General features: G+C 37.8%; 6 protein-coding genes across 17 annotated transcripts; 2 read left to right on the forward strand and 4 right to left on the reverse strand.

Annotated features, from left to right (window-relative positions):
- Positions 1-78: 78 nt before the first annotated feature.
- Positions 79-3,514, reverse strand: Gale (UDP-galactose 4'-epimerase). 2 transcript variants are annotated; one of them, XM_076440713.1, is made up of 8 exons: positions 3,108-3,514; positions 2,730-2,874; positions 2,523-2,615; positions 1,837-1,955; positions 1,477-1,767; positions 1,229-1,409; positions 867-1,151; positions 79-792 (listed from the first exon to the last, which is right to left on the reverse strand). In XM_076440713.1, the coding sequence occupies exons 2-8, from the start codon at positions 2,857-2,859 to the stop codon at positions 737-739; spliced, it is 1,155 nt and encodes a 384-aa protein (XP_076296828.1). In that variant the 5' UTR covers positions 2,860-2,874; positions 3,108-3,514; the 3' UTR covers positions 79-736. The 2 variants fall into 2 exon arrangements, with proteins under 2 accessions (XP_076296828.1, XP_076296829.1); XM_076440714.1 differs by lacking the exon at positions 2,523-2,615 and having other exon boundaries at positions 3,108-3,508.
- Med4 (mediator complex subunit 4) lies at positions 2,883-5,886 on the forward strand. 6 transcript variants are annotated; one of them, XM_076440731.1, is made up of 5 exons: positions 2,883-2,993; positions 4,126-4,305; positions 4,871-5,277; positions 5,462-5,581; positions 5,665-5,886. In XM_076440731.1, exons 2-5 carry the CDS (start codon positions 4,238-4,240, stop codon positions 5,832-5,834), a joined length of 765 nt encoding a protein of 254 aa, XP_076296846.1. In that variant the 5' UTR covers positions 2,883-2,993; positions 4,126-4,237; the 3' UTR covers positions 5,835-5,886. The 6 variants fall into 6 exon arrangements, with proteins under 6 accessions (XP_076296846.1, XP_076296843.1, XP_076296845.1 ...); XM_076440728.1 differs by lacking the exon at positions 2,883-2,993 and adding an exon at positions 3,694-3,935; XM_076440730.1 differs by lacking the exon at positions 2,883-2,993 and adding an exon at positions 3,870-4,011 and having other exon boundaries at positions 4,131-4,305.
- On the reverse strand, positions 3,108-7,847 carry LOC143217031 (SAC3 domain-containing protein 1). Of its 3 annotated transcripts, none has more exons than XM_076440717.1 (8): positions 7,708-7,847; positions 7,419-7,610; positions 7,192-7,353; positions 6,603-6,851; positions 6,390-6,530; positions 6,115-6,304; positions 5,909-6,027; positions 3,108-5,817 (listed from the first exon to the last, which is right to left on the reverse strand). In XM_076440717.1, the coding sequence occupies exons 1-7, from the start codon at positions 7,785-7,787 to the stop codon at positions 5,956-5,958; spliced, it is 1,086 nt and encodes a 361-aa protein (XP_076296832.1). In that variant the 5' UTR covers positions 7,788-7,847; the 3' UTR covers positions 3,108-5,817; positions 5,909-5,955. The 3 variants fall into 3 exon arrangements, with proteins under 3 accessions (XP_076296832.1, XP_076296831.1, XP_076296833.1); XM_076440716.1 differs by having other exon boundaries at positions 5,909-6,030; XM_076440718.1 differs by having other exon boundaries at positions 3,108-6,030; positions 7,192-7,290.
- Positions 7,702-20,259, reverse strand: LOC143217034 (BRISC and BRCA1-A complex member 1). Its single transcript, XM_076440723.1, has one exon. The coding sequence runs from the start codon at positions 20,257-20,259 to the stop codon at positions 19,276-19,278; it is 984 nt and encodes a 327-aa protein (XP_076296838.1). The 3' UTR covers positions 7,702-19,275.
- Positions 10,833-22,091, forward strand: LOC143217023 (uncharacterized). Of its 4 annotated transcripts, none has more exons than XM_076440705.1 (10): positions 10,833-10,972; positions 12,779-12,859; positions 13,602-13,891; positions 14,222-14,432; positions 14,501-14,778; positions 14,859-14,982; positions 15,082-15,302; positions 15,391-15,577; positions 16,405-16,836; positions 17,508-22,091. In XM_076440705.1, the coding sequence occupies exons 2-10, from the start codon at positions 12,787-12,789 to the stop codon at positions 17,918-17,920; spliced, it is 2,229 nt and encodes a 742-aa protein (XP_076296820.1). In that variant the 5' UTR covers positions 10,833-10,972; positions 12,779-12,786; the 3' UTR covers positions 17,921-22,091. The 4 variants fall into 4 exon arrangements, with proteins under 4 accessions (XP_076296820.1, XP_076296821.1, XP_076296818.1 ...); XM_076440706.1 differs by having other exon boundaries at positions 10,847-10,972; positions 12,767-12,859; XM_076440703.1 differs by lacking the exon at positions 10,833-10,972 and adding an exon at positions 11,361-11,487 and having other exon boundaries at positions 12,767-12,859.
- Positions 21,420-22,432, reverse strand: Cni (protein cornichon). The gene is made up of 4 exons (XM_076440735.1): positions 22,228-22,432; positions 21,992-22,060; positions 21,627-21,883; positions 21,420-21,553 (listed from the first exon to the last, which is right to left on the reverse strand). The coding sequence occupies exons 1-4, from the start codon at positions 22,315-22,317 to the stop codon at positions 21,529-21,531; spliced, it is 441 nt and encodes a 146-aa protein (XP_076296850.1). The 5' UTR covers positions 22,318-22,432; the 3' UTR covers positions 21,420-21,528.
- Positions 22,433-22,727: the final 295 nt, after the last annotated feature.

The raw sequence follows: 22,727 nt of genomic DNA on the forward strand, positions 1-22,727 counted from the left end.
TTCTACGTGAATCACAGACACGTAGAACATAATAAATACACAATCCTATATCTCGTCGGTGCGTGAATTACAACAAACTAGAGTGAAATAGAAATTTATTTCCTTTCTTAACATTTTAACAGGTTGAAAATAATATAACAGTATTTTTAAATTCTTTTCCGATCATAAATGCATAAAATCCGCTGCCTAATCATCATCATCGGATTCAAAGTTACTCGCGAAAATTTTCGAAACGATCACACAGTTCGACATGTTATGTAGGTATATGTACACCTAATTGGTATTTATTGCACATTTTAACAATACATACAGCATGTACATTTCTATTTTGTACTTGTAGGTAGTCCAGTTGTGCGTTTGTCGTCGTCTAAGTACATAAATTCAAATATACATATGTATACGCACATATCAATATATGGCACGATAATTTAATATTAATACGTACATAGTTTTTTCTTTTGTATAAAAGTTCTCGATCTAAATGATTCTCGATTACTATACATTTAGATTTTAAAAATTCATACTGCATTTATGGAACGTACATCAATTTCTCGAAGTAGGAATGTCTTAATATTAGATAGATATACATTTACGTTTACGTTGAGCTTTGGTCTAAACTTTGGTAACCAGATACCACCATGGCTTATATTCGAATAATTAAAAACGTATCGTTAAAAATGGTTAAACTATTAAAAACAATTATTTAACCGATAAATGCATTAACAATTAATTATGACTAATACTTCTTGTAACCATTCGGATTGTTTTGTTGCCACATCCACGCGTCTGCGCCTAAATAGTAAACCATAGATTAAATTGATTAGGTGGATAACTAATTGTAACTAATTGTTTGTGCAGTAGCTTACACATGTCGTCGATATTCTTAGTGGCTCGCCATCCTAATTCCTTGTTAGCTATACTAGCATCCGCGTAACTAGCAGATATATCTCCTGCTCTGCGTTCAACGATTTTGTACGGTATCTTCCGACCCGATGCTTTCTCAAAGGCACGAATAACTTCGAGTACCGAATAACCCTTTCCCGTACCCAAATTGATCGCTTTGAATCCGGATGGATTGTTAGTTTTCTGATAGATCATTGCTTTCACGTGACCCGACGCCAAGTCCACAATATGAATATAATCACGTACACCTGTAAATCCAATTACAATTGGACATGTACTACGAGTACTTGTCGGATTGTTGCTGCTAAGTTACTATCAGACCAACCTGTTCCATCAACGGTATCGTAATCGTCGCCGTAAACATGCAGTACTTCTCTTTTCCCAACAGATACTTGGGTAATGTATGGCATCAAATTATTTGGAATTCCATTCGGATCCTCTCCGATCTGACCAGAAGGATGAGCACCGACCGGATTGAAATATCTCAGAGATACAACAGACCATTCCTAAAACTATCTTGGTGAGAAGTATTTCATTGAACCGGAAACAAATGTCATGGAGAAACAATTGTACCTCGTCGGACGCACACAAATCTTTTAAAATTTCCTCGACCATGTACTTCGTTTTCCCATAGGGATTCGTGCAACTACCGGTCGTCATCTTTTCATCTAGTGGAAGCTTCTTGGGAACTCCGTAAACAGTGGCGCTACTCGAATAGATTAAATGCTTTACATTAAACTCCCTCATAGTTTCTAACAAATTCAGAGTTCCACTGACATTGGTTTTATAATACTCCAGAGGTTTCTCGCATGATTCACCTACCGCTTTCAAAGCAGCAAAATGTATAACGCAATGATACTTATACTGAAAATGTAAAGATCATTTGTAGCTTTGGTCGACTATTTGGATTCTGTGTAAATCTTAATTATATACCTTCTTAAATACATCTCTCAACTCCTTGATGTTCGTTATATCGCAAGGAATAAACGTGACTTGCTTGTTTGTTAATTTTTCTACTCTTAATAAACATTCTGGTTTTACGTCGTTTTCGCCTGCGAACGAAATATAAAAATTACATTACAGCAATGCGAGTTGATAATTAACAACTCCTTTAACTACATAATCTTTTTTAGACTTTTATTTTGCATAAAGGTCTGCTGTCTATATATAACATTAAGGGGGTAGACTCGTTTTTCCAGGATTGCAAGGGTACGAGATGCTCCTTCTCATTTCGATAATGCAAAGATGGGCTTTTTCAGTAATCAAAAGAGCTAAATGAAAGATCAATCTAGGACGCGATTGTCCTCAAAAGTCCTATTTTTATGTTTACATTATTCTCGGCAGCGTAATTTGCATTATTCGGCACCATGCAGCTATTTTGCATGCGACAGATAGGTATATGCAGCTGAATAATGCAAATTATGCCTTGTAAATATAAAAATATCTATCGCTTTTGACTACTGAGAAAGCTCATCCTTGCATTTGAAATGAGAAAGCGCATCCTGCGTCCTTGCAATCCTAGAAACGAGTCTTCCCCCTTAACCCTTTGCACTCCCAAGTATTTTTCAATTTTGTTACCAACAACTCCCTACTATTTGAAGTGTTTTGTTTGAAATTTACTTCCAAGGATAATTCCTTGACTGCTACTTGTTTCAAATGTAGCTTTGAAACTTTGTTGTAATTGATATTTGTGGAACTTCTACTTGTTTTAACTAAAAAATAAGACAAACACGTAAAACACATACAAGAACCTGTTTTATTACCCTCAACAAAGGAGTGCAAAGGGTTAATGGAGGTTTTCTACAATTGGATTCATTACTTCTCACCTTTACAAGCATTACTAAGGTTGTCTATAACCACCACCTGAAAATCTGCTGCTAATAGTTCCAATACAGTGTGAGAACCAATATAACCAGCACCGCCCGTCACCAGCACATTCCAAGATTCATTTCCCATTGTTTTTTTTTTGTGCTGATTGTTAATAAAACATTCGATGATTAACGACGTTATAACTAGTAAAAACTCTCTGGCATTTTTTATTTAGATACTTTGTGTTAAATTATGGCCTTCTCAGCTCGTGCAAAACAAATGTAAGTGTAATAATATTTAATTACAAGATCAATCACACAACACGTATAAATAATTATATAAAACACAATATACAAAAGTTATAGATATTCACGAGAAAACGGAAAATGTTTTACCTTATTGTTCGACACGCAGGCACTTAACCAAACGTGATGACGACAGAATATCAACTATCTGTACCGTATCGTACGAGAGAATGAATAAACGGCATTATCGGTGAAAGTTATGTAATTCTGACACGTCAAGATGAATTTTCCATGAAATTACTACCTGGAATTTTGACTGATTAACCAAGGAACATAAAATTTGTTGAGGTTATATTTTTTCCGTATTATTTTCTAGTAAAAATTTCAATCAATAATTTATCTACAGCCAATAGTACGTTGTTGAAATTTTGATAAGATTTACGGTGCCACATCATAGCGTAAACAATAACGAGCACCTATCTTTTGTTCTCGAATTCATTGTCAACATAACCAATACATATTTCTCAAACTGTTTGCCAAATGTTGCTGACAGACGACAGACACACAAAACATGTGCGTGTAAGCGCAAGCGCCATTGACGATCGACGCGGCACCTATATTATCTAGGCCAGAGAATGTATTCGATGTTGAAATCTGTATTTATATTTTCTCAATACTTGTGAAAAGATATATTCGTATCACGGTTCTATCGTTCCTTGCAATTCTTTATGCAACAAGTTTACACCATTTTCCCAAATGTTTACGAAATTATACATAAATATACTTGAATACACTTGTCACGATACTTGTATACCCCGCTTTTATTTGGCTATCCACCATTTTGAATTATCTTGTGCATCCTATGCACATCCTATACCTATGCCGGGTCTATAAGTGTTATATGGTCTAAGGTAAATACAAATGCAAGTGGCCATTGTTGTTTTGATAATCTCGTGCCTGTAAATTGCTGTAAATACTGTAAATACTTGCTGTTGCACGGCCGAGAGACGGCTGTGGCTGTTGTCATGCGAATTTTACATATATATATATAATTGTAATTACAATTATATAAATATAAAATTGTATTATATTTGTGTTTACTATGGAACTCCCTTGATTATCAATTGAATGTTTTAAAAATTCCACTTCAGGATTGAATTATTTTCAGAATAGCTGTGTACGCTATTATTGCACTGCATGTATCCTGCGATATCATTTGCGAGTTTGACCTTCTTGACTACTTAATAGCGAAGCTAGTTTAATACTTATCGTCCAAAGAAATGGCATCCGGTAAGAGTACCAAAGAAGTTTTGTTGTCACTCATAGATGACATCGAACTGATAGCAAAGTAAGAAACCACATGAATAAGTTATAGTTTGGTCTGACTCTTTGCCTTACGCCAGGCCTGGGCAACATTGGCTCGCTGAACAGCTGCAGCTGCTACTCCTGTTCGCCTGCTTGGCGAGTTGGTCCCCACCACGACCACTCCGACTCTTCCTTCAGCACGAGCTCTATGATGCTACACCGGCAGGTTACTCACCACTATGTATACATGTACATGTCCATAGGACCCTTGCTTGAACTGACATCAACGACATTTACCAATTCCTTTAATTGTTATGATAGGGACGATTCAGGTACAGGTAAAGAATTCGCAGAGCCGAAAGAATGAATTGAAAAAGAGTAACCTGCCGGTGCAGCATCTTGGGGCTCGAGCTGAAGGAGAGTAGGCAATGAGGAGAAGCAGTCACATCTGTTCCGCGAGCCAGCATTGTCCAGTCCTGTTATAATCAATCAAAAGAATAGTAAATAGAGTATGAGCAAGAAAAATATGATGAGGCAAAGAACAGTCTACTAATGAACATACCTAATGTAATTGAATGTACGCTAAACAACACGCTGTATTGTTTCAGAGAAATGATTGAAAACACGATAACTCAGAAACCTTTGAAGCTGTCGAGCGAGGAGCATGCACAATTAACCGAATTGTTAATTGCCAAGGACAACGAATTGAAGGCGACTTTAAATCGAGCAGATGAACAGGCAAAAATCAACCTGAAGATGGATGCTCTTAGAGCAGAGGTTGAAAGACAAGATCAAGATATTCGGCAGCTACAGCAACAATTGAAAGAAGCCGAACAAATTTTAGCCACAGCTATTTATCAGGCCAAACAAAAATTACAATCGATCGCTCGTGCCAATAAACGACCTGTCCCCTCGGAAGAATTGATCAAGTATGCGCATAGAATAAGTGCATCGAACGCGATTTGTGCCCCGCTAACGTGGCAACAAGGAGATCCTAGGAGACCATATCCAACGGGTAATAATTTCTTAACACAAACCGTACCGAGTACAAAATGTATCGGATGTATATTGTTTGGATGCTAATGGAAGCATCTTTATAATTTCAATAATTAGTCGCGATACAGTTAGTGTTAAAGTTGTATTTCCCTTTCGTGCACTTTCGCTCAAGCGTCGAACAACTTTGAGCATGCTTGTTGCAGATATTGAAATGAGATTAGGCTATCTCGGACGATTAAGTGATCTTCCGTTGAATGGTCAAATGCTGGGTTCACATCCTGGAATATCATCGGATTTGCATAGAGCTGGACATCCTGTAGGAGGTGCGTGCAGCAAGATCAATTTTAAATATTATCGTCACATGGAAAATACGATAAAATCAATTGCACCCGATTTATTATTCCAGAACCACCGGTGTCGCAAGCTAATCAATTCGCCTGGCATCCATCCGGTGAAATCCACTTGTCGGTAAGCGGACAAGGTAGCGTTGCTATGAATACTCATAAACAGGAATCCGAAGACGTCGAAGTGATGTCCACGGATTCTTCGAGCAGTTCGTCTAGTGATTCGCAGTAAACGTAAACAAACCTTTTGTATTATTATCGTAGAAATAAATTTTTTTACAGAATTCTTCATTTGTTTGTACATACATTTCGTGTCGTTCGTACGCGTAATTTACCTGCGGCACGACTCATCTTCAAGCAGAATCGAGAAGAATACGGGGTAAAAACTCGTGCAAAGTTTGCCGAGTATAATACATTTCCGAATTCTTCTAAAACACCAAACAGATTTTTGTTATAGAATACTGCCGCCGATCGAGAAACGAAAATATCGCCTGCAGAATCTTTCTACCTACCAACTTTGTATCCTCTTTGAACGCGGACTTTTCAAACAGTACGTTCTGATCGATAAATTTTTGACCGTGCAACTCGCAGTCCGTTCGAACTGTCTCTATGTCTTTGTACAATAGAAGCTGTTGTAATTTCATTCCTGGAAAGGCGAGCACTTTACTGTTATATCCCGAGCTCATGATTTTCAGTGTTGTTCTAAAAATTGTTTTGAAATTATCAAACGAACTTCTTAGATCAAAAGAGAAATAAACTAAGTATAGTTAATAGTTGTATAATGCACCTTCTAATGTTCGACATGTTAAGCATAGCTGCACATATCAGCAACGGAGGGAGTCGTGAAATTAAGTTGCATACGCGCGCATAATTCTTTAAATACCAAGCAAATGATATTTTCATTGATAATTGAACGTATGTGGCCTTCCTGTACAGAAACAAGTACAAGAAGAACATTTGTTACTCGTAGAGAAACGTGCCGATCTTGTCTCGGTCGTACCTGAGACAAAGCGGAAGCATCAATGCTCTGGTTAAAGCTTCTACGTTACCCATATTCAAAAGGATGTATAGCGCTTCCATTTGCTCACGGCTCTTATCTAGTTTTAGTTTCTCCATTGCGATTTCAAGCTCCGAACTATGAATCCTTTGATCACGCTGGTCGTATAAAACTAACAGATGTGATACACATTCGAAAAGATGTCTGTTGTTAATCGTTGCATCGAATTCGGAAATACTTCGATCGCATAATCTGCAATTATTTTCTGATCATGTTCAAAATGTGATAGCTTGGACAGTGGTTGGCAAACTCATCAGTAGACTCCGGATTTTATGCATTTGTGACAAAAATTGGTGGGAGCAATTTAAAATGGTGCAAAGATTAGAACTTTCAAAATTACGAGTGAAAGATATAAGTTTATATTTAGCTCCTTTGTCTTGCAATTGGTGCACAAACTTTTTATTTGGCATAAAGATCCGGAGTCTACTCATTAGTCAAAAGAACAAAATTATCAGCGGTGCAACGACTTAGATTTCTTTCGAGAGCCAAATTTCTTTACGAGAATCCTAAGAAGCGGAGTATGTGGTTATACCTTTGCACGGAATAGACCAGAAATCGAACGATAGGTTCAAAGATGGAAATACTGGCAGGAACATCTATTCTTTGAATGCCAACATCCTGTCTTACCGCTCTCAAACGATCAAACAGAAAATCATATATTACTATCCAATCGACATCCGTTTTTGTAGCTATTCTGAAACGAGCGCAATCGTACCGAAAAGTTAACCAGACAATGTGAGCTTATAAAATCGAACATACTCGGTAAACAAGTATCTAATGGTCGACAGTAATACTGCCGAAGGACGTAATTGACTCGGATCTGTCATAACCATCCCAGCAGCTGAACGACTATAGCATTTCACAGTTTTCATTGGATCAGCTTTTGGCTGTCGAGAGGTTTTCGTACTCTCGTCGATCTCGAATCTATGTAGTAAACCTTTCTTTTCTCTCCTTTAAACAGACGCAGATCGATCAATTAATATTCGTAATAATCATTGAACTTTAGAATTACAAACGTTAATGTTTATGTCATAACACAACAACTTACATCCAACGTTCCCTCTCTGGACACATCAATACACATGTTCCTTGTATCGAATCAGTCATTTTCATGTATGTGATTATCATTCTACAAATATGTACATGTGTGTATATACTGGATTTTTGTGCGTTTCAATAGTTTCTCCAGCAATCTTCTACAAAGTATCAATCCGAAACTATCAAAATAAATGCTGCCATGAACTTTATTGGGAGCGACGACATATTTGCTAATATAGTTGTGGCGAATGTGACCTTCCTTATCAACTGTCAAATTTTAAGCACCGACGGTGGGCGCGGGGATAACGTGGAACTTACAGTGATCTGAAATACCACATCGCTAGAAGTTCCACGCTTTCTACCTATTTCCGAATTGACAACTCGGAATTGTCAGACAGTAATAAAATACGATTGTTACATGTGCATATTTCATCACAGCCTTTCATCGAGGACACATGCCTAGGCTTGAGACGTCGATTCGCAGACTCCGCAATCATGACAATTAAAACCATGTTGATGTCGTCGCGAAATACGTGTACATATATATATATGTGTATACAGGTACTACTTGGAAGCGCTTCCGTGTACACCTGCCTATAAGTACGAAATAGCATTGTGGCGAGAACGAAAAGATAACGTGCACTGACGCGCGTGTACTTACAATGAAAGGAGCGGAAAAGCAATTGAAAGTGGTCGAGGGGAACGTTCTTATGCGTCCTTGTACGCACGGCTTGCACGATATAAACGATGCGTTGTCATCTCTGTCGACACCGTTATTACACAAAGGTTAATGATCTTACGTAAACTTTAACTTGCGTTTCTTCATTTCTTTTTTCCTCTGTTTGATTTTCATCTCCATCCGTGTTCTATATTTCAGATGATATACATATATTCTCCCGAAAATTCTTTGTTCTCCTCGTTACAGGGAAAAAACGGCCTCGATACGTCCTACGTTTCATTTTCTTCGACACACGTACCATAATACGTATGTAGGATGATTCGGCCGTATATCTCCATTAATGGATAATATCATTTAATTACGGTAAATTACTAGTTTCGTCAATATGCTTTTACCGGTGTTGAACGACCTTCCAGATCGTACCTGTTCCGAGAAACGCAACTGCGTCAACCTGTACGCAAGGTACTTGACATCTTGGACTAAGTTGCAGCTATACTCGACGGATTACATATAATTTTCAATGTGAATCAACGACTTCGTACAATGTCTAATGTTAGCTATAATTGAGGCTTTATCGCGTATCTCTCGATCGCGACGTTAAATTATTAATTATGCATCGCGGAAATTGAGAAACCAGTATAACGATCGAGTCACGTGGAATCGTACCGGAAAAAACAGTGACGCGATCTATTCCTATTTACAGAAAAATTCTTCCCAGAATCTCAGGCGGTTTAGGGATACACGCAGTGGCGCACCCAGGATGTAATCTTGGGGGGGGGGGGAGGCCGAGTTGAACCCAGCCCTAGGTTTTGCGTGATGACCTTTTTTTTCAGCCAAAATATCTATCAACGGTACCCAGGGCTATTCCGCGATTTTAATTTTGGAAGCTGAACATTTTTTTCTTGGTGGGGGACTTGGCCCCCTGGCTCCCCCCCTGGGTGCGCCACTGGATACACGTATATTTTAGGTACACGTACACTGGGGTATAGGTCTTATTTTCGACTTTTGAATTTCTTTTACGGCATCCCCCACAGTCGTTCCAAATAATTAAAAAAAAATCTGTACAAAGTTTCAGCTCGATCGAATAATGGGAACACGTGCCCCAAATGGATGAAACATTAAAATAATTAATTCAATGCTCGTAAAATCGTTTTTCTCGAATATCTTCTAAATTATTTACCGCGTTGAAAAATACGTTAAACAAAACCTGTAGATCTGGACAGGCTGCGTCTTTTATGTCGTATTACTTTTCCTCGTAAAACAAACGGTTTTCGAAAAAAAATATGAGCAATCTCCGGAAAAAAATCAGCAATTAAAAAAACGTAAGTACTGCAAGTTCGAAAAAATACATTTTTCGCTGTCTATTGATATAATGAAACGACACTTCAATTTTGAAATTTCAGAAAAAAATTTTTGGATTTTGGTCCGACGTTTTTCTCGATTTTTTCGAAAACCGTTTGTTTTACGAAAAAAAGGTAATGGGACATAAAAGACGCAGCCTGTCCAGATCTACAAGTTTTGTTGAAGTTTTGTTGAAGTTTTATTCGAGAAAAACGATTTTATAAGCATCAAATTAATTATCTTAATGTTTAATCGTATACAATAATATATATATAATTATTTGTGGGGGTACAGTAAAAGAAATTTTAACAAAAATGTTTGAAAAGAGTAAGTAAGAGCCACCCTAACGTGCACGTGCGTGTAAATTGTATTATATTCTATTTATACTTGCATAATTGTAGGATAGCAGACTTAGTAACATGGAAAAATTTGTTCGTTACGGTCACGCAACACGCAACACGCAACACATGATTGAAATACGGCAAGATTCGAAGAGAAAGGTCTACCGCAGTAATCGCGTGTATAATACACAAGAGGCAACCAACGATGAACGATGTGCATGTGTACATATTTGCACGTAAGCACATGATACGTCTATTGTAACGGATATGCAACACGTGCAAATATTATTTTTAAATTAACATTATGTATACAGAGTAGGGTGTTCATCTGTGGTAATAGACCAAGAAGCTATATGATGCCAAAAGTAATTTCCCGATCGACGTGCACCAACCAAACACGGCTATGGGAATTCCCTTGGTGTGATGATGCACGAATGACGTTAAACGTGGCCAGTGACGTTATTTATATCGTTGTTTGTACATGCACGTTAATCAGGTAAAGTAAGAGGACCGGTGGCGATTCGTGGGGCACGCGTGACCTCCAGGGAATTCCTGTATAGAGAAACGGATGGCGCTGCATTGATTCAGTCTTTCTTAAAACATCGTTGATTTTTCATAGCCGCGCGCTAATACTGTACCCGAGGAACGAGAAGACGAGAGGACGAGCGGCGAACGTCTATACACGTCTAACAGCAACCACAAAGAAAACTCAAAGGATTGTACCTGCTCGGACATTTCTGTTCCATTCTATTCGACTGGTTTTGATCGTTCGGCTATGTGGTGTTAGATTAAAACATCGTGGATTTTTCATAGTCGCGCGCTAATACTGTACTCGACGAAACGAGAAGACGAGAAGACGAGCGGCCAGCGTCTATACACGTCTAACAGCAACCACAAAGAAAATTCGAAGGATTGTACGTGCTCAGCCATTTCTGTTCCATTCTATTCGACTGGTTTTGATCGTTCGTTTGATCGTAATATTTCGGTTTTAGTTTGAGACACATGAATAGATCCCGAATCATGCCTTTGGACATCTCACTCATTCATCAACCCTTAGTGACATCCAAGAATTCCTATTGGACTTTTCCTAACACTAAATACCAAGACATCAGTGGACCTGCCGAGTTTTTGTTAACGCTAACCGTACCGAGCAGAAAGTGCGACTGCTATACATTGTTTTATGAAAATGACAACTCTGAATTCATTTAAATTTCTTGAAATTTTTGTAACAATATGTGCTTGAATGAAGAAATTCGTTTAATAATTTCTAATGGAGCAATCTTTATAATTTCGATAATTAAAAAATGTAAAACCGGTCGTGGTACGGTTAGTGTTAAGGACAAGCTAAAAACTATAAGCTAAGTTTGTACATAAAATCGTCAGAAGCTAATAGTTCCGGAAACTATTGTCTTCAAAAGTGCTTTTAAACGTACGTGTGCTAAGTTTCGCCTTTTCTTACAACAAAGTTATTGTTTTATTATACAAAGTAGTAAAAATCGGCAGCTGACACTGAAGCTGTCTGCTTCTTCTCGAGATTTATTCGCAGAGTCGCGCGCGTGTGTCGGCTCGTTTCGAAGGGATTTTTTCTAGGAAATAATTTATTATCGAGGCTAGATGATCGCGATGGTAATGCGTACCAAACCGTTTAATTCTGCGATCTTATGCGCGCTACAGACGCGCCTACTATGCGATCTCCATAATCGTATATCGTATTATGAATTTACAGTGAATTATAGTAATATTCGGACACTTCTCAAAGGACGATAACATTTTAAACATCGGATCTTACGACTTGGATTCTTTTAGAAGTTATTCTAAATTCTCTGCGAGACGTGAAAAAAAACATTTTCGCAGATCTGTGTAAATTATACGTGTTCCGAAAATTTTAAAGAAGTCGATTGATGCGGTAAAAAACGACAGGCATTGAAAGATGCAAGAATCAGATTTCTTTTAGTAGTAGACTGGAAATCGTGAAAAAACTGCAATTTTCGGCATCTTCAAAAGTTTGTAGCTTGTTGTAACGTTGGCCGATTTTGACGAAATTTTCGGAACATGTTTAATCGACACATATCTACAAAATGCATTAAAAAAATTTTTAAAAGCGTAAACAACAACTTTTGGTATTTCGTCTACAATTCCGACCAATGTCACGTCTTCTTTTTATGTAAAAAGGCGTGAAAAAATTTAAATAAAAGAAGAGGTGAAGCAAATTTTTGTAGTAAACTAATTGCTCCAACGTCTAAAAAAAAAATCCCTTGAAAAGTGTCCGAATATTGCCATGATTCACTGTATACGTTTACGATAAGAACGTTCGATTGTTCGTGCAAGCAAAAGTTCCGCGGCCGTGAAAGAAGCAGATCTGATGACATGTGTACAGAGCCAAAGACGATTTCGGATACACCTTGAAACACGTTTCGGATCTTACTCGCTCATTTGCTAAACGTTCTTTTTTCGTGACATCCAGATTAGATAAGCACTTCTGTTTCCCACTTATTGGCACACGTTGTCCTTCTTATTGGCCAACGCGCGTCGCTTGCACTCGATATTTGTATTGTAGCATTTTCTTCATCCGTGAGGAATTTCCATTGCAGTGACAGTAATCATCATCGTGTGCGCGTCTCTTTCTCGCCGATTACCAATTCGAATGAGCCAGTAGCCACGCTAAATTATCATTATTCAGAGCTGCGAACATTACTCAACTGTTCTAGGTAATTTTTCAGATAACAGGATGTTGAATCGATCGAGATCAGCGCAGCTTCTCATTCAAATCGGTATTCTGCTGCACCGAGTCTGTACATCCGGTGAGTAGATGAAATCGATCGCGAAATACCTCACATTAATATTCGGACGCTCTAAAAAAATACGGTAACATTTTAAATATCGGTCGTGAAAAATTTTTGAGAAAAATTGCAAGTTGTTGGAATTGCTGAGGAAATGCTAATAGCTGTAATTTGCAACTTTTTTTTATGTTTGTGGGTCTACATTGAAAATTTTAAAATATACATTTTGTAGACCTGTGTCAATTGTATGCACTGTGAAAGTTTCATCGAAATCGGCCGACGTTGCAATGATCTATAAACATTTAAAGATGCTAAAATTTGCATAGATAAAATTGACATAAATCTGCAAAACTATATTTTTAAAATTTCAACAAAGGCCCACATAAGAAAGTTGTAAAATGCAACTTTCAGTATTTTCTCTACAATTCCGACAACTTGCAATTTTCCTCAAAAATTTCATTTCGCATCCTGCGGTGAACTAATTGCTCCCCAAAAAAAGCACTGTATGCACAGTCACTCTTAAAAAGACGATAACTTTTTCAATATTGGACCATACGACTCGAACTTTTCTCAGAAGTTAGAACAATTGCTTTGCTGCCCAATGTGAACAAAATTTTTTACGTGGGTTTATATTCACCACATCCTGTGATGAACTAATCGCTCCGTTTTTTGCTCGTCCTTTTGATAGCGTCCGAATATTAATTGGAGTCAGTGTATGCGTGTACGATAGCACAGTCACTGTCACGTGAATTGCTGATTTCAGAAATGATCGTTACGGTACCGAACGATTTCGAACTCGGCCGTGTCAACCCGGAAACGGCGGACGAGTTGGACTGGACGAAACATCCTTGTCGGCGAAACTGTATAGACGGAGCTCCGCCGATGGAATGTCGCTACATTTTTAAGCTGGAAGCTTATCAGACGATGAGCAAAGCGTGTTACGATTGCCCGTTCAACATCACCGATTGTTTCCGTATGCATTGCATCCCAGCGGACGGTATCGGAAGATCGATTCTGGTGGTGAATCGACAACTGCCAGGACCGCATATCGAGGTAATCCTAGTCAGAACGCGATTCGAAAAAGACCGTAATAAATATTCCGATGCGTCATGACTTCTCGGCGAACGTAATTACTAGCTATTATTTTACAATGGATAACGGGCTCGTGGTAAGGTCTTGTAACTGTTCGCGAACGGAGCTATACCGTTCAAATGAAAATTGATGAAACGCTGGATCTTGTCCAAGCGGATCGTCGGTCCGGAGAATTCGAATAGTGTCGTCATAGTGAGGCACCTTGGCCGCGCATCTTGATGGTCGTGGGATTACTGCTATCAAACGCTAACGTAATTCTTTACACGTGTCGAAATATTCCTTGGTCCACAGGTGTGCCAAGGCGATAGGATCATAGTCGATGTAATAAATTTACTACATTCCGAGAGCACCACCATGCACTGGCACGGGCAACATCACGTCAAAACACCGTACATGGACGGTGTTCCGTACGTGTCTCAATGCCCGATTTCACCAGGATCGAGTTTCCGATACGACTATCTGGCTTCTGAGACTGGCACGCATTTCTGGCATTCGCACTTAGGTACGCTTGGGAACGTACACTCGATTCTACGTACATAGTACTTTCTTACACGTACGTTTTCTTTTTAGGTTTTCAAAGAGGAGATGGCGTGTTTGGTCCGTTGATCGTCCGTACGCCACCGGAAATGAACTGGCATAAAGATCTGTACGACATCGACGAGCACGTTATTCAGATCTTGGACTGGACCCACGAATTAGGAATCGATAAATTTTTGCATCATCACTACTCGGGCGGAGACAACAAACCGCCGAGCATACTGATCAACGGGTTGGGGCGATTCACGAACGCTCCGAGCGGGAACAACGCTTCTGCTGCGATGCCCGTGGCAACGTTCCTCGTGAAGCAGGTAAAGCAAGTTAAACAAGCATGGGAGAAGGTGTTACATAGAATGGAATTAAACTCCAGTTAAATTGTTTGATTTTGTAGAATGTCAGATATAGATTCCGATTGATCAACGCCGAGTTCCTCAATTGTCCGGTCGAGTTGTCCATCGACAACCACACCATGACCGTGATCAGCTCGGATGGCCGCGACATCGAGCCGGTGCATGGTACGGAAGTGCACAGTGCACACCTATACATTATAACAGCACGTAAATACAATAGGAAACGAACGCGAGCCAAGCTAAACTTGTGTTCTCCTCTTTCAGGGAAAACCCTGGTAAGCTACGCGGGCGAAAGATTCGATTTCGTCGTCGAAGCGAATCAGAGGATAGACAATTACTGGATTCGAGTTCGAGGTTTAATGGACTGCGACGAAAGATTTACGAAAGCTTTTCAAGTCGGCATATTGCGGTACGATGGCGCAATCGAGCAGGATCCTGAAGGTCAAGTCACGTACGAACGCGAATCGAACGATTTGTTGAATGAGGTATCACACTGCCGTCTGTGTTGGTTTGCCAGTATGCGGTTGAATTACTCTTGACAGATAACGCGACTCATGCGCTTCCCTGTTTCAGAGAATAAACGGTTTGAACGAGGGCACCGAAACGAACGGTAGCATCAGTGTGCCAATGCTGAGAGCGATGGACGAAAACGACCAGTCGAACACTCTCGAACCGGATTATCAATTCTACGTCTCTTACGATTTCTACAAGAAAGACAATCCGCATTTCCACCGGAGCCGCCTCTACGGCTTCCATCAAGGTACATGTAGATTTGTAGATACATACAGTAAGTCCTCGAGTTACGCGGATTCTTTGAAATGGATCAGAAAACCAATTCCGAACTGAGAAGTTCGTTTTTCGATTGCCAGAAGAGAAGATAAGCGTACGCATTCAACTATTTATGAGTATAGACGGCGGATTTTATGCATTTATGACAAAAATGAGTAGGTGTAATTTAAAACATGAACAATATTAGAAGAATTTGAAAATACTGTTATATTATTTTCAACCTATTAAACATATTACGAAAGAAAACAAATTTCTATTCCGCTCCAGTTTGTTGCAATTCAGGTAGGAAATTTTTATTTTGCATAAAGATCCTGAACATAGTTAATTTATTTGAGTTTTCCTTTCAAATGAGTACCGAGTGTTTCGTTTTCACATTTAAATTCAATTTTCTTGAAAACGGAACCCCTTGAATCGACCTGACCTAATTTGTACCATGAATTATAAAACACCCGATATAGTGTGTACAAAGCAGATCGTTTATGCAAAATAAAAATTGTATGCATTATTTGCAAGACATAGGAACCAAGTAGGAGTTCATTTCACTCTTTAGTAGTTTTATTAAGTTGTAACAAATATATTGATACTCTTACATTCTTTTAATCTCTTTATTGTTTGAAATTACACCCACCCATTTTTGTCATAAACGCATAACTATTCAACTTACGCGGTTTTTATTTACGTTATTTACGCGGAAAACGCTGGAACGAATTAACCGTGTAAGTCGACGACTTAATGTATAGTAAAGTGGTTAGAAAAGCAGACTCGTGTTGCTGACGCCAGAAATTCGTATTTTTGCAGTTAACCAATCTAAACGAGTTCTCACTCCGCAATTGAATCATATCTCGATGAAACTCCCACCTGTTCCACTATTGTCCCAGCGGGACACCGTGGATCAGGATCAGTTCTGTAACGAGAGTACTGTGCATGGATGCGAGCAGGACTACTGCGCTTGTACCCACGTTCTTCGAGTGAAACTTGGAAGCGTGGTGGAGGTGGTTTTGGTAGACGAAGGTTTCGCCTACGATGCAAACCACCCATTTCATCTGCACGGATATCAGTTTCGCGTGGTCGCGATGGAAAGGGTCGGCAGAAATGTCACCGCCGAGGTTGTCAAGCAATTGGATAGACAAGGTTCGATACGCAGAAACCTCGATCGGGCTCCTCTAAAAGATACCGTCACTGTACCGGACGGTGGTTACACTATTATAAGATTTTATGCGAACAATCCAGGTACGTGTGCTAGTTTTCCATTCCCTGTACATACAAAGTATTCGTACACCTTTTAGAAACGAACATTAAAATCGCAAAACCTGAGAATCTGCGATTTAAATGAATAGCAAACTATAAATTCAAAGATTTTTACATCTTACAATGATAGCTTTTTTATGCGTCAACCGATTTTTCTTCGGGTCGATGAAGATCTGTAATTAAAACGATGCCGCAAAATTGTCCTTAATCTTGAATTCCACGGTCAAACTTGTTTTGATTGTAGTGTAGTGTATTCTACTTTTATCCTCATGATGCATGGAATACAATGCAATAAAAAAAATTGACCTCGAATCTCAAGGTCAAGGACAATTTTGCGGCAGCTTTTTTTACCAATCTTTTAAAATTCTCTACAAAAACTGTACAAACAATTTAAAAATCGTGACCTTCTCGCTTTTTCCTTCGCACTTGCGACCAACAACGATTAAAAAAAAAATTATTTACACATTAGCTAGTAAACTAATCCTTTTAACATCTCAAAAAAACTCAAGCTGTTGAGTCCAATTTTGAGAAAGTTATTCGTTTTTGGTGTACGAATACTTTGTACACCCATTGTGTGCGTATATGTATGTATACCTATACCTACTGGTAGCAATATTAGAAATGCATTATAACATACCCTTGTTTTTTATTAGGTTACTGGTTGTTCCATTGCCACATTGAATTTCACGCCGAAGTCGGAATGTCGTTGGTCTTCAAAGTTGGGGAAGACCAAGATATGCTGCCGGTACCGGACAACTTTCCGCGGTGCGGTAATTGGCGAATGGAGGAGAAGCATCGCCAGGTAGAACGAGATGATTCGAATACCGTTTCTGCGAGTCCTATGAACAACCGAACGGAACAAACAACGAACGCGGTCGACGATATCGACGATAACAGTATACAACAAGTGGTGAAACTGATAGCTCAAGTTTTAAGAACGTTACGAATCTCTTCCTCGGCGGGTACTTCGGTCGTTTCCTATTCTCTACTTTGTTTCTGTGTTTTCGTTGCCGCCATTCCGAAATTCGAATATTATATTGATGGTATTCAATTAGATAATCTATAATATTATGTGTGTACATCCACGAAGGTCCGCGCATCCGTCGAATTCGACTTTTGAAGCTGACCTCAGGTTTCCGCAGTATTATCCTATTACACAATTATGAATGTACAGAATAAGCAAGTATCAGAGTCATGTAGGACCCACGTCGTAAGTCATAAGAGTTTTAATCGCGTCTTTTTTTTAATTTTAATTTACATGTAATTTCTACGCTGTGATATTATTATTACGTATACATATAAAAGGTGTACCAACAAGAGCGGAAAATTTAGATTTGGTGCCGTTTCTGGCAAAACAAAAATTTTGACGCTTTTGGCTACTGAAAAACCCCATCTTTGCATTATCGAGAAATCACCCCGCACCCTTAGAATCCTGGAAACGAGTCTACCCCCTTAACGCCTTTGGTTTCTTTCTCTGGGATTTTTCGAAGTTAAATCCCTGAGATCCAGCCATAATATTATGCCAAAATGTGATTGAAAATTTCGTCAAAAGAACGCAAATGTGCCAGCAAAGCCGAGAAGGACCAGATGTGTTGTCCATACATAATTCCCGCATATCTACTTTATGATTAAATCGAAATTTCGGTAGTAAATAAAAATAACTGTATTTTGTTTGGAATTTAAATATTCCACTCTTGTCGGGACACTGTTTAGTATACATATATGTACATACAACTGGTCGAGATCTGCGCCGCGATCGCTTTTTCGTATCGCGTTTGATAAGGTATACATATATATGAAAAGAGTTTTAATAAGCAACGAGTTATTTACACCGATTCCAACAATTCTGAAATTGTATTTTTATACGTGTAAATAAATTCTTCTATCTTTACACTTTTATATGTATATTTTATTCACAACGAATGAAACATATACACAATTTTCCTTATTATTGATCTTTCACCTATTTGCCAAGCTTTATTAGTTATTTACACTGATTCCAAACAATTCTGAGATTGTGCTTTTCATATGTGCAAATAAATTCCTCTATCTTTACACATTTGTATGTATAGTTTATTCACAACGAATGAAACATATATAATTTTCCTTATTATTGATGTTTCACCTATTTGCCAAGCTTTATTAAAATAGACCTAGTACACACTCGGTGTAATTTCTTTGTGCCATTAACAATGAATCGTGTCAACTATGTACATCAAGAGCAATGGTAATAGTAACAACAATAACAACAAGAGGAATAATAATAATGATAAACGTAATAATACTTCAATCGGTAAAGGCGATGTAGTTCTTCACGTTATAAATGATAAGCGGTGCAACGAGGATGGAACACTTCGGAACGTTCGTGATCCGTTCGTTGTACCGAACATTAGTTTGCGCGTTTGGAATCATTCGAGTGTACTATGAGACATTTGTATATATTTCTTGCACACTGGATGGAGAGTAAAGAGTATAACAAGTATCTTTTTGAGACGGACGTTGTAGAGGGTGTGCCAGTAATTTCGCCATATAATCGTGCAATTTCGCTGCGTTCCTTCCAACTTCAAATATGTACGAATAATTTTCTGTATCCAGCATTGCCATTTCAGCGTAAATCTCTTCGCATAAATTGTCAGAGCTCGGAGGTTCATGCGCATACAATACGTCTATAAAAAAGTACCAATTCTCTGTAAGATTATCAAAGTACTTTTTACTGGTTAGAAACTTTGGTACATCGTTCGATCGAGAATAGATTAGAATGACTCTGGTGCTGAACTTAGGAAGAGATGCGCCGGTCTGTTTCTTCGGTGATAAAGGAACTTTCGACTGTATCTTTTCGAACAGCTGACCCAAATCGTATGGGTGTAAATCATCTTCGGGTATGTCCTCCTCGATGATGTCCAAGTGGTTCACTATAGTTTTGACGTTGCTGGTGAAATCGCATATCCACCGTGCACCCTCCGAATTTAAAGTCATTATTGCGTATTCATGACTCCGTTGGATAGATGACTTGATAGAAACAAAACTTTCGACAACTCGTTTCACCATATACAATGGCATATACTTGGCTCCTGTAGACAGTTTGAACGGAGTACAATTCTTCTCTCGAACGGTGTCGATCACGAATAATATTTTCTCGGGCAAATTGATTCCCGACAGATTACGCAGCAACGTGTTGTCTTCATCGGAGACGGATGGTTTGTTATCCGGAAAGAAACACGAGACACCACCGATGTTGTTCATTCTCGATAATGTTTTTCTCTCATGGACAGACACTGGTAATATAAATGTTGTTTGAAATATCGATCGCAAGATAATGAAATGTATAATATTCAAATGTTCTCGGCGCAACGGTTCGATCAGTTTATAGGAAAAAAGCAAAATTTGCACGTTAGTTTGGAACATTCAACGTTTCGATCTTCATTCAGATCATTTTCAAGAAAGTAGAAAAACTGCGTCTGAAAAATATATTTTCACAATGTAAAACCAGAAACTTTAAAATATCTGCGTAACCAGAATGTAAAAATGTAACAAGATACTGCAATAATTTACTTACATTGCTTTATAAAGATTATAAACACGGAATTGAAATTGTCTTAGCACATGCTGTTTTCATGTCGTCAGACAGGATACTGGATCCACTTGGATCATAGACAATCATAGACCATCGAAGTCATTAGACACAGAACGTAACTGGTCGATCGATCAAAACACAAGTCAATCGTCGATCGATGTTTGGCGGTAATATAATATGGAAAATATTGAAAAGAGAGACACAAACATATTTTACTTTACTAAATATAATTTCTTGCTCACCTCTGGATTCGTGCTCTAACCTCATTCACGTAGAACGATTCATTTCATTTATAGAGACGGAGAACACTTCACTGTGTGCATAATGGTGCGATGACAGCTTTAAAACGGGACGAAACGTATCGGCACAGTGTGTACGTGTACTATTGTATTTTAAATAGTTTCTCTCTCGTCATGTTATGTTGCAATATCATTCCTTCGTAAAGTACATACTCCAAAAATGATTGTTCTGTGGGGAACATTCTCAAATAAACGAGCGTGTTTCTTCTTTGAAGGTTTATTCTAATCTGTTTTTACAATAGAAATTCGTTGGTACTGAACCATACGAATGAATATCAACAAACAAATGCATATTAACAAATTAATTGAAACTATTTTACAAAATTTACAATTAATCGATATTTCAATAGAAATTTACATTATCGACGTCTGTCTGCATTATCGACACTATTTACATCGACAAGATTCTCGTCGGTGCGGTATATATAATATATAACTCTAATAAATTTAATATTAATAAATAGCTTTATTAGAAGAACGCGTGTGGAACCTGACACTGTCAGGTCTATTCCTAAGTAAATACTTACTATACGTCATACGTCATGTATACAGTATGCAAGTATAGTACAGTAACAATGGTAAATTCATTGTAAATATATTACTAATAATAATAATGATTATAAGTAAATACAATGAAAAAATCGTAGTACATAGTAGTCAAGTAGTACATAAAATTGCAACATGACTCGATGTACGTTGTTCTGTCGTTCAAGTTTATTTATACAAACAATTTACATTTACGAAGCGTATTATACCAAAGATGTCTTGTTATAATTGAAATTACAGTAGAAAAGAGTTTCCTCATTGAATCAACGAACTAATCATGCTGGAAGAAAAGAAATAAAAGATAATTTTATCCAAAGTTGGTGATTCGTTTAGAAAACGACAGTGAAACTTACCCATACAAATAATAGAAAAATGATAAAAGATAAAATGCAAGTTTAATCCATCCTTCTCTTTGGTGTGCTGTAAGAACTTGAGCATTTAGTATACTAGTGGGATCGTATAGACCTGGCTTCGACATCACTGGTCTGTGATAATATCTCCACAAATGATAAACTATCAATGGCATATTTAGGAGTAACGAGAACCATTGTCCACTTATTAGAAACAAGAAATTGATAAGAATATGTAAACCGTACTCCGGAATAACTAGCTAAAACGTAAATACAGTAAAATTAAACCTGCGAACCTTCAGAATGTGTATGTCGTTATCAAACATTGAAAGTATTTGACAATTAACAAATAAATTATTCAGTCTCACCGGATTTAAACTGTTACATTGCTCGATTGGATTTTTATAGCCAGTTTTTAATTCATCGAATGTAATGACCTGAAACGTAAATATATATATAACCAATTTAGTAGAGATCTATATACTTATAAATACATTGTGTAGAGTAGTTTAGGTTAGAAATAATTGTTATCGTTTGTTCGCCCGCGTCTCCATCTAACGTTACGTACGAAAATACGTCGTTGTCATTTACGAATTGTACGTACGTGAAATATTGCAAAAAATATTAAAAAAGCATCCACGATTAATGCCACGATATATGAAAAGGCGGCTAAACTGAACGCCATTATGACCATGCATAACGCAATACCAAGTCATCCGTTGATACTGGTTGATACACGAAATCGACACTTTGATCCCGTATAAATAATACATAATTTATCGTGTCATTTTATGCATGTCCTTGAGTCCTTTTCCTCTGTTAACCTTGTAATCATTTTGATCGTATACACAATAACAAATTGTGTATACATTATTCAAATCCATATACAAACATACACACACACATATTCTCTCTTGTTATTATGTTGAAAAGACATAATAAGACGATACTTATCTTATTTATTTATTTTATTATACAATGTGTACCTATTGTGTGGTACACAAATCTTTTAACATTTTCCTTTTACTTTGTTATGCAATTGGTTTGTAATAATTTATTTAAATGGATAAGAACCATGTACACAAAGAAGAATATTACGTTCAA

This window comes from Lasioglossum baleicum, chromosome 16 (genome assembly GCF_051020765.1).
Source record: "Lasioglossum baleicum chromosome 16, iyLasBale1, whole genome shotgun sequence".
Taxonomy (NCBI): Eukaryota; Metazoa; Arthropoda; class Insecta; order Hymenoptera; family Halictidae; genus Lasioglossum; species Lasioglossum baleicum.

What these genes read in the sequence shown, in the direction of transcription:
- Gale (XM_076440713.1), bottom strand. Translation starts at nt 2,859, where the DNA reads ATGGGAAATGAATCTTGGAATGTGCTGGTGACGGGCGGTGCTGGTTAT. An exon ending in ATTTGTGTGCGTCCGACGAG is followed by an intron (nt 1,410 to 1,476) that starts GTACAATTGTTT and finishes AGATAGTTTTAG; the next exon opens with GAATGGTCTGTTGTATCTCT. An exon ending in TAAGAATATCGACGACATGT is followed by an intron (nt 793 to 866) that starts GTAAGCTACTGC and finishes TTTACTATTTAG; the next exon opens with GCGCAGACGCGTGGATGTGG.
- Med4 (XM_076440731.1), top strand. Translation starts at nt 4,238, where the DNA reads ATGGCATCCGGTAAGAGTACCAAAGAAGTTTTGTTGTCACTCATAGAT. An exon ending in GACATCGAACTGATAGCAAA is followed by an intron (nt 4,306 to 4,870) that starts GTAAGAAACCAC and finishes GTATTGTTTCAG; the next exon opens with AGAAATGATTGAAAACACGA. An exon ending in TAGGAGACCATATCCAACGG is followed by an intron (nt 5,278 to 5,461) that starts GTAATAATTTCT and finishes TGCTTGTTGCAG; the next exon opens with ATATTGAAATGAGATTAGGC.
- Cni (XM_076440735.1), bottom strand. Translation starts at nt 22,317, where the DNA reads ATGGTCATAATGGCGTTCAGTTTAGCCGCCTTTTCATATATCGTGGCA. An exon ending in AATGTAACAGTTTAAATCCG is followed by an intron (nt 21,884 to 21,991) that starts GTGAGACTGAAT and finishes TTTACGTTTTAG; the next exon opens with CTAGTTATTCCGGAGTACGG. An exon ending in TTTTTCTATTATTTGTATGG is followed by an intron (nt 21,554 to 21,626) that starts GTAAGTTTCACT and finishes CTTTTCTTCCAG; the next exon opens with CATGATTAGTTCGTTGATTC.
- LOC143217023 (XM_076440705.1), top strand. Translation starts at nt 12,787, where the DNA reads ATGTTGAATCGATCGAGATCAGCGCAGCTTCTCATTCAAATCGGTATT. An exon ending in GCACCGAGTCTGTACATCCG is followed by an intron (nt 12,860 to 13,601) that starts GTGAGTAGATGA and finishes TGCTGATTTCAG; the next exon opens with AAATGATCGTTACGGTACCG. An exon ending in TGCCAGGACCGCATATCGAG is followed by an intron (nt 13,892 to 14,221) that starts GTAATCCTAGTC and finishes CTTGGTCCACAG; the next exon opens with GTGTGCCAAGGCGATAGGAT.
- LOC143217031 (XM_076440716.1), bottom strand. Translation starts at nt 7,787, where the DNA reads ATGATAATCACATACATGAAAATGACTGATTCGATACAAGGAACATGT. An exon ending in ATGCTTCCGCTTTGTCTCAG is followed by an intron (nt 6,531 to 6,602) that starts GTACGACCGAGA and finishes GTTTCTGTACAG; the next exon opens with GAAGGCCACATACGTTCAAT. An exon ending in AACATGTCGAACATTAGAAG is followed by an intron (nt 6,305 to 6,389) that starts GTGCATTATACA and finishes AACAATTTTTAG; the next exon opens with AACAACACTGAAAATCATGA.
- LOC143217034 (XM_076440723.1), bottom strand. Translation starts at nt 20,259, where the DNA reads ATGTTCCAAACTAACGTGCAAATTTTGCTTTTTTCCTATAAACTGATC.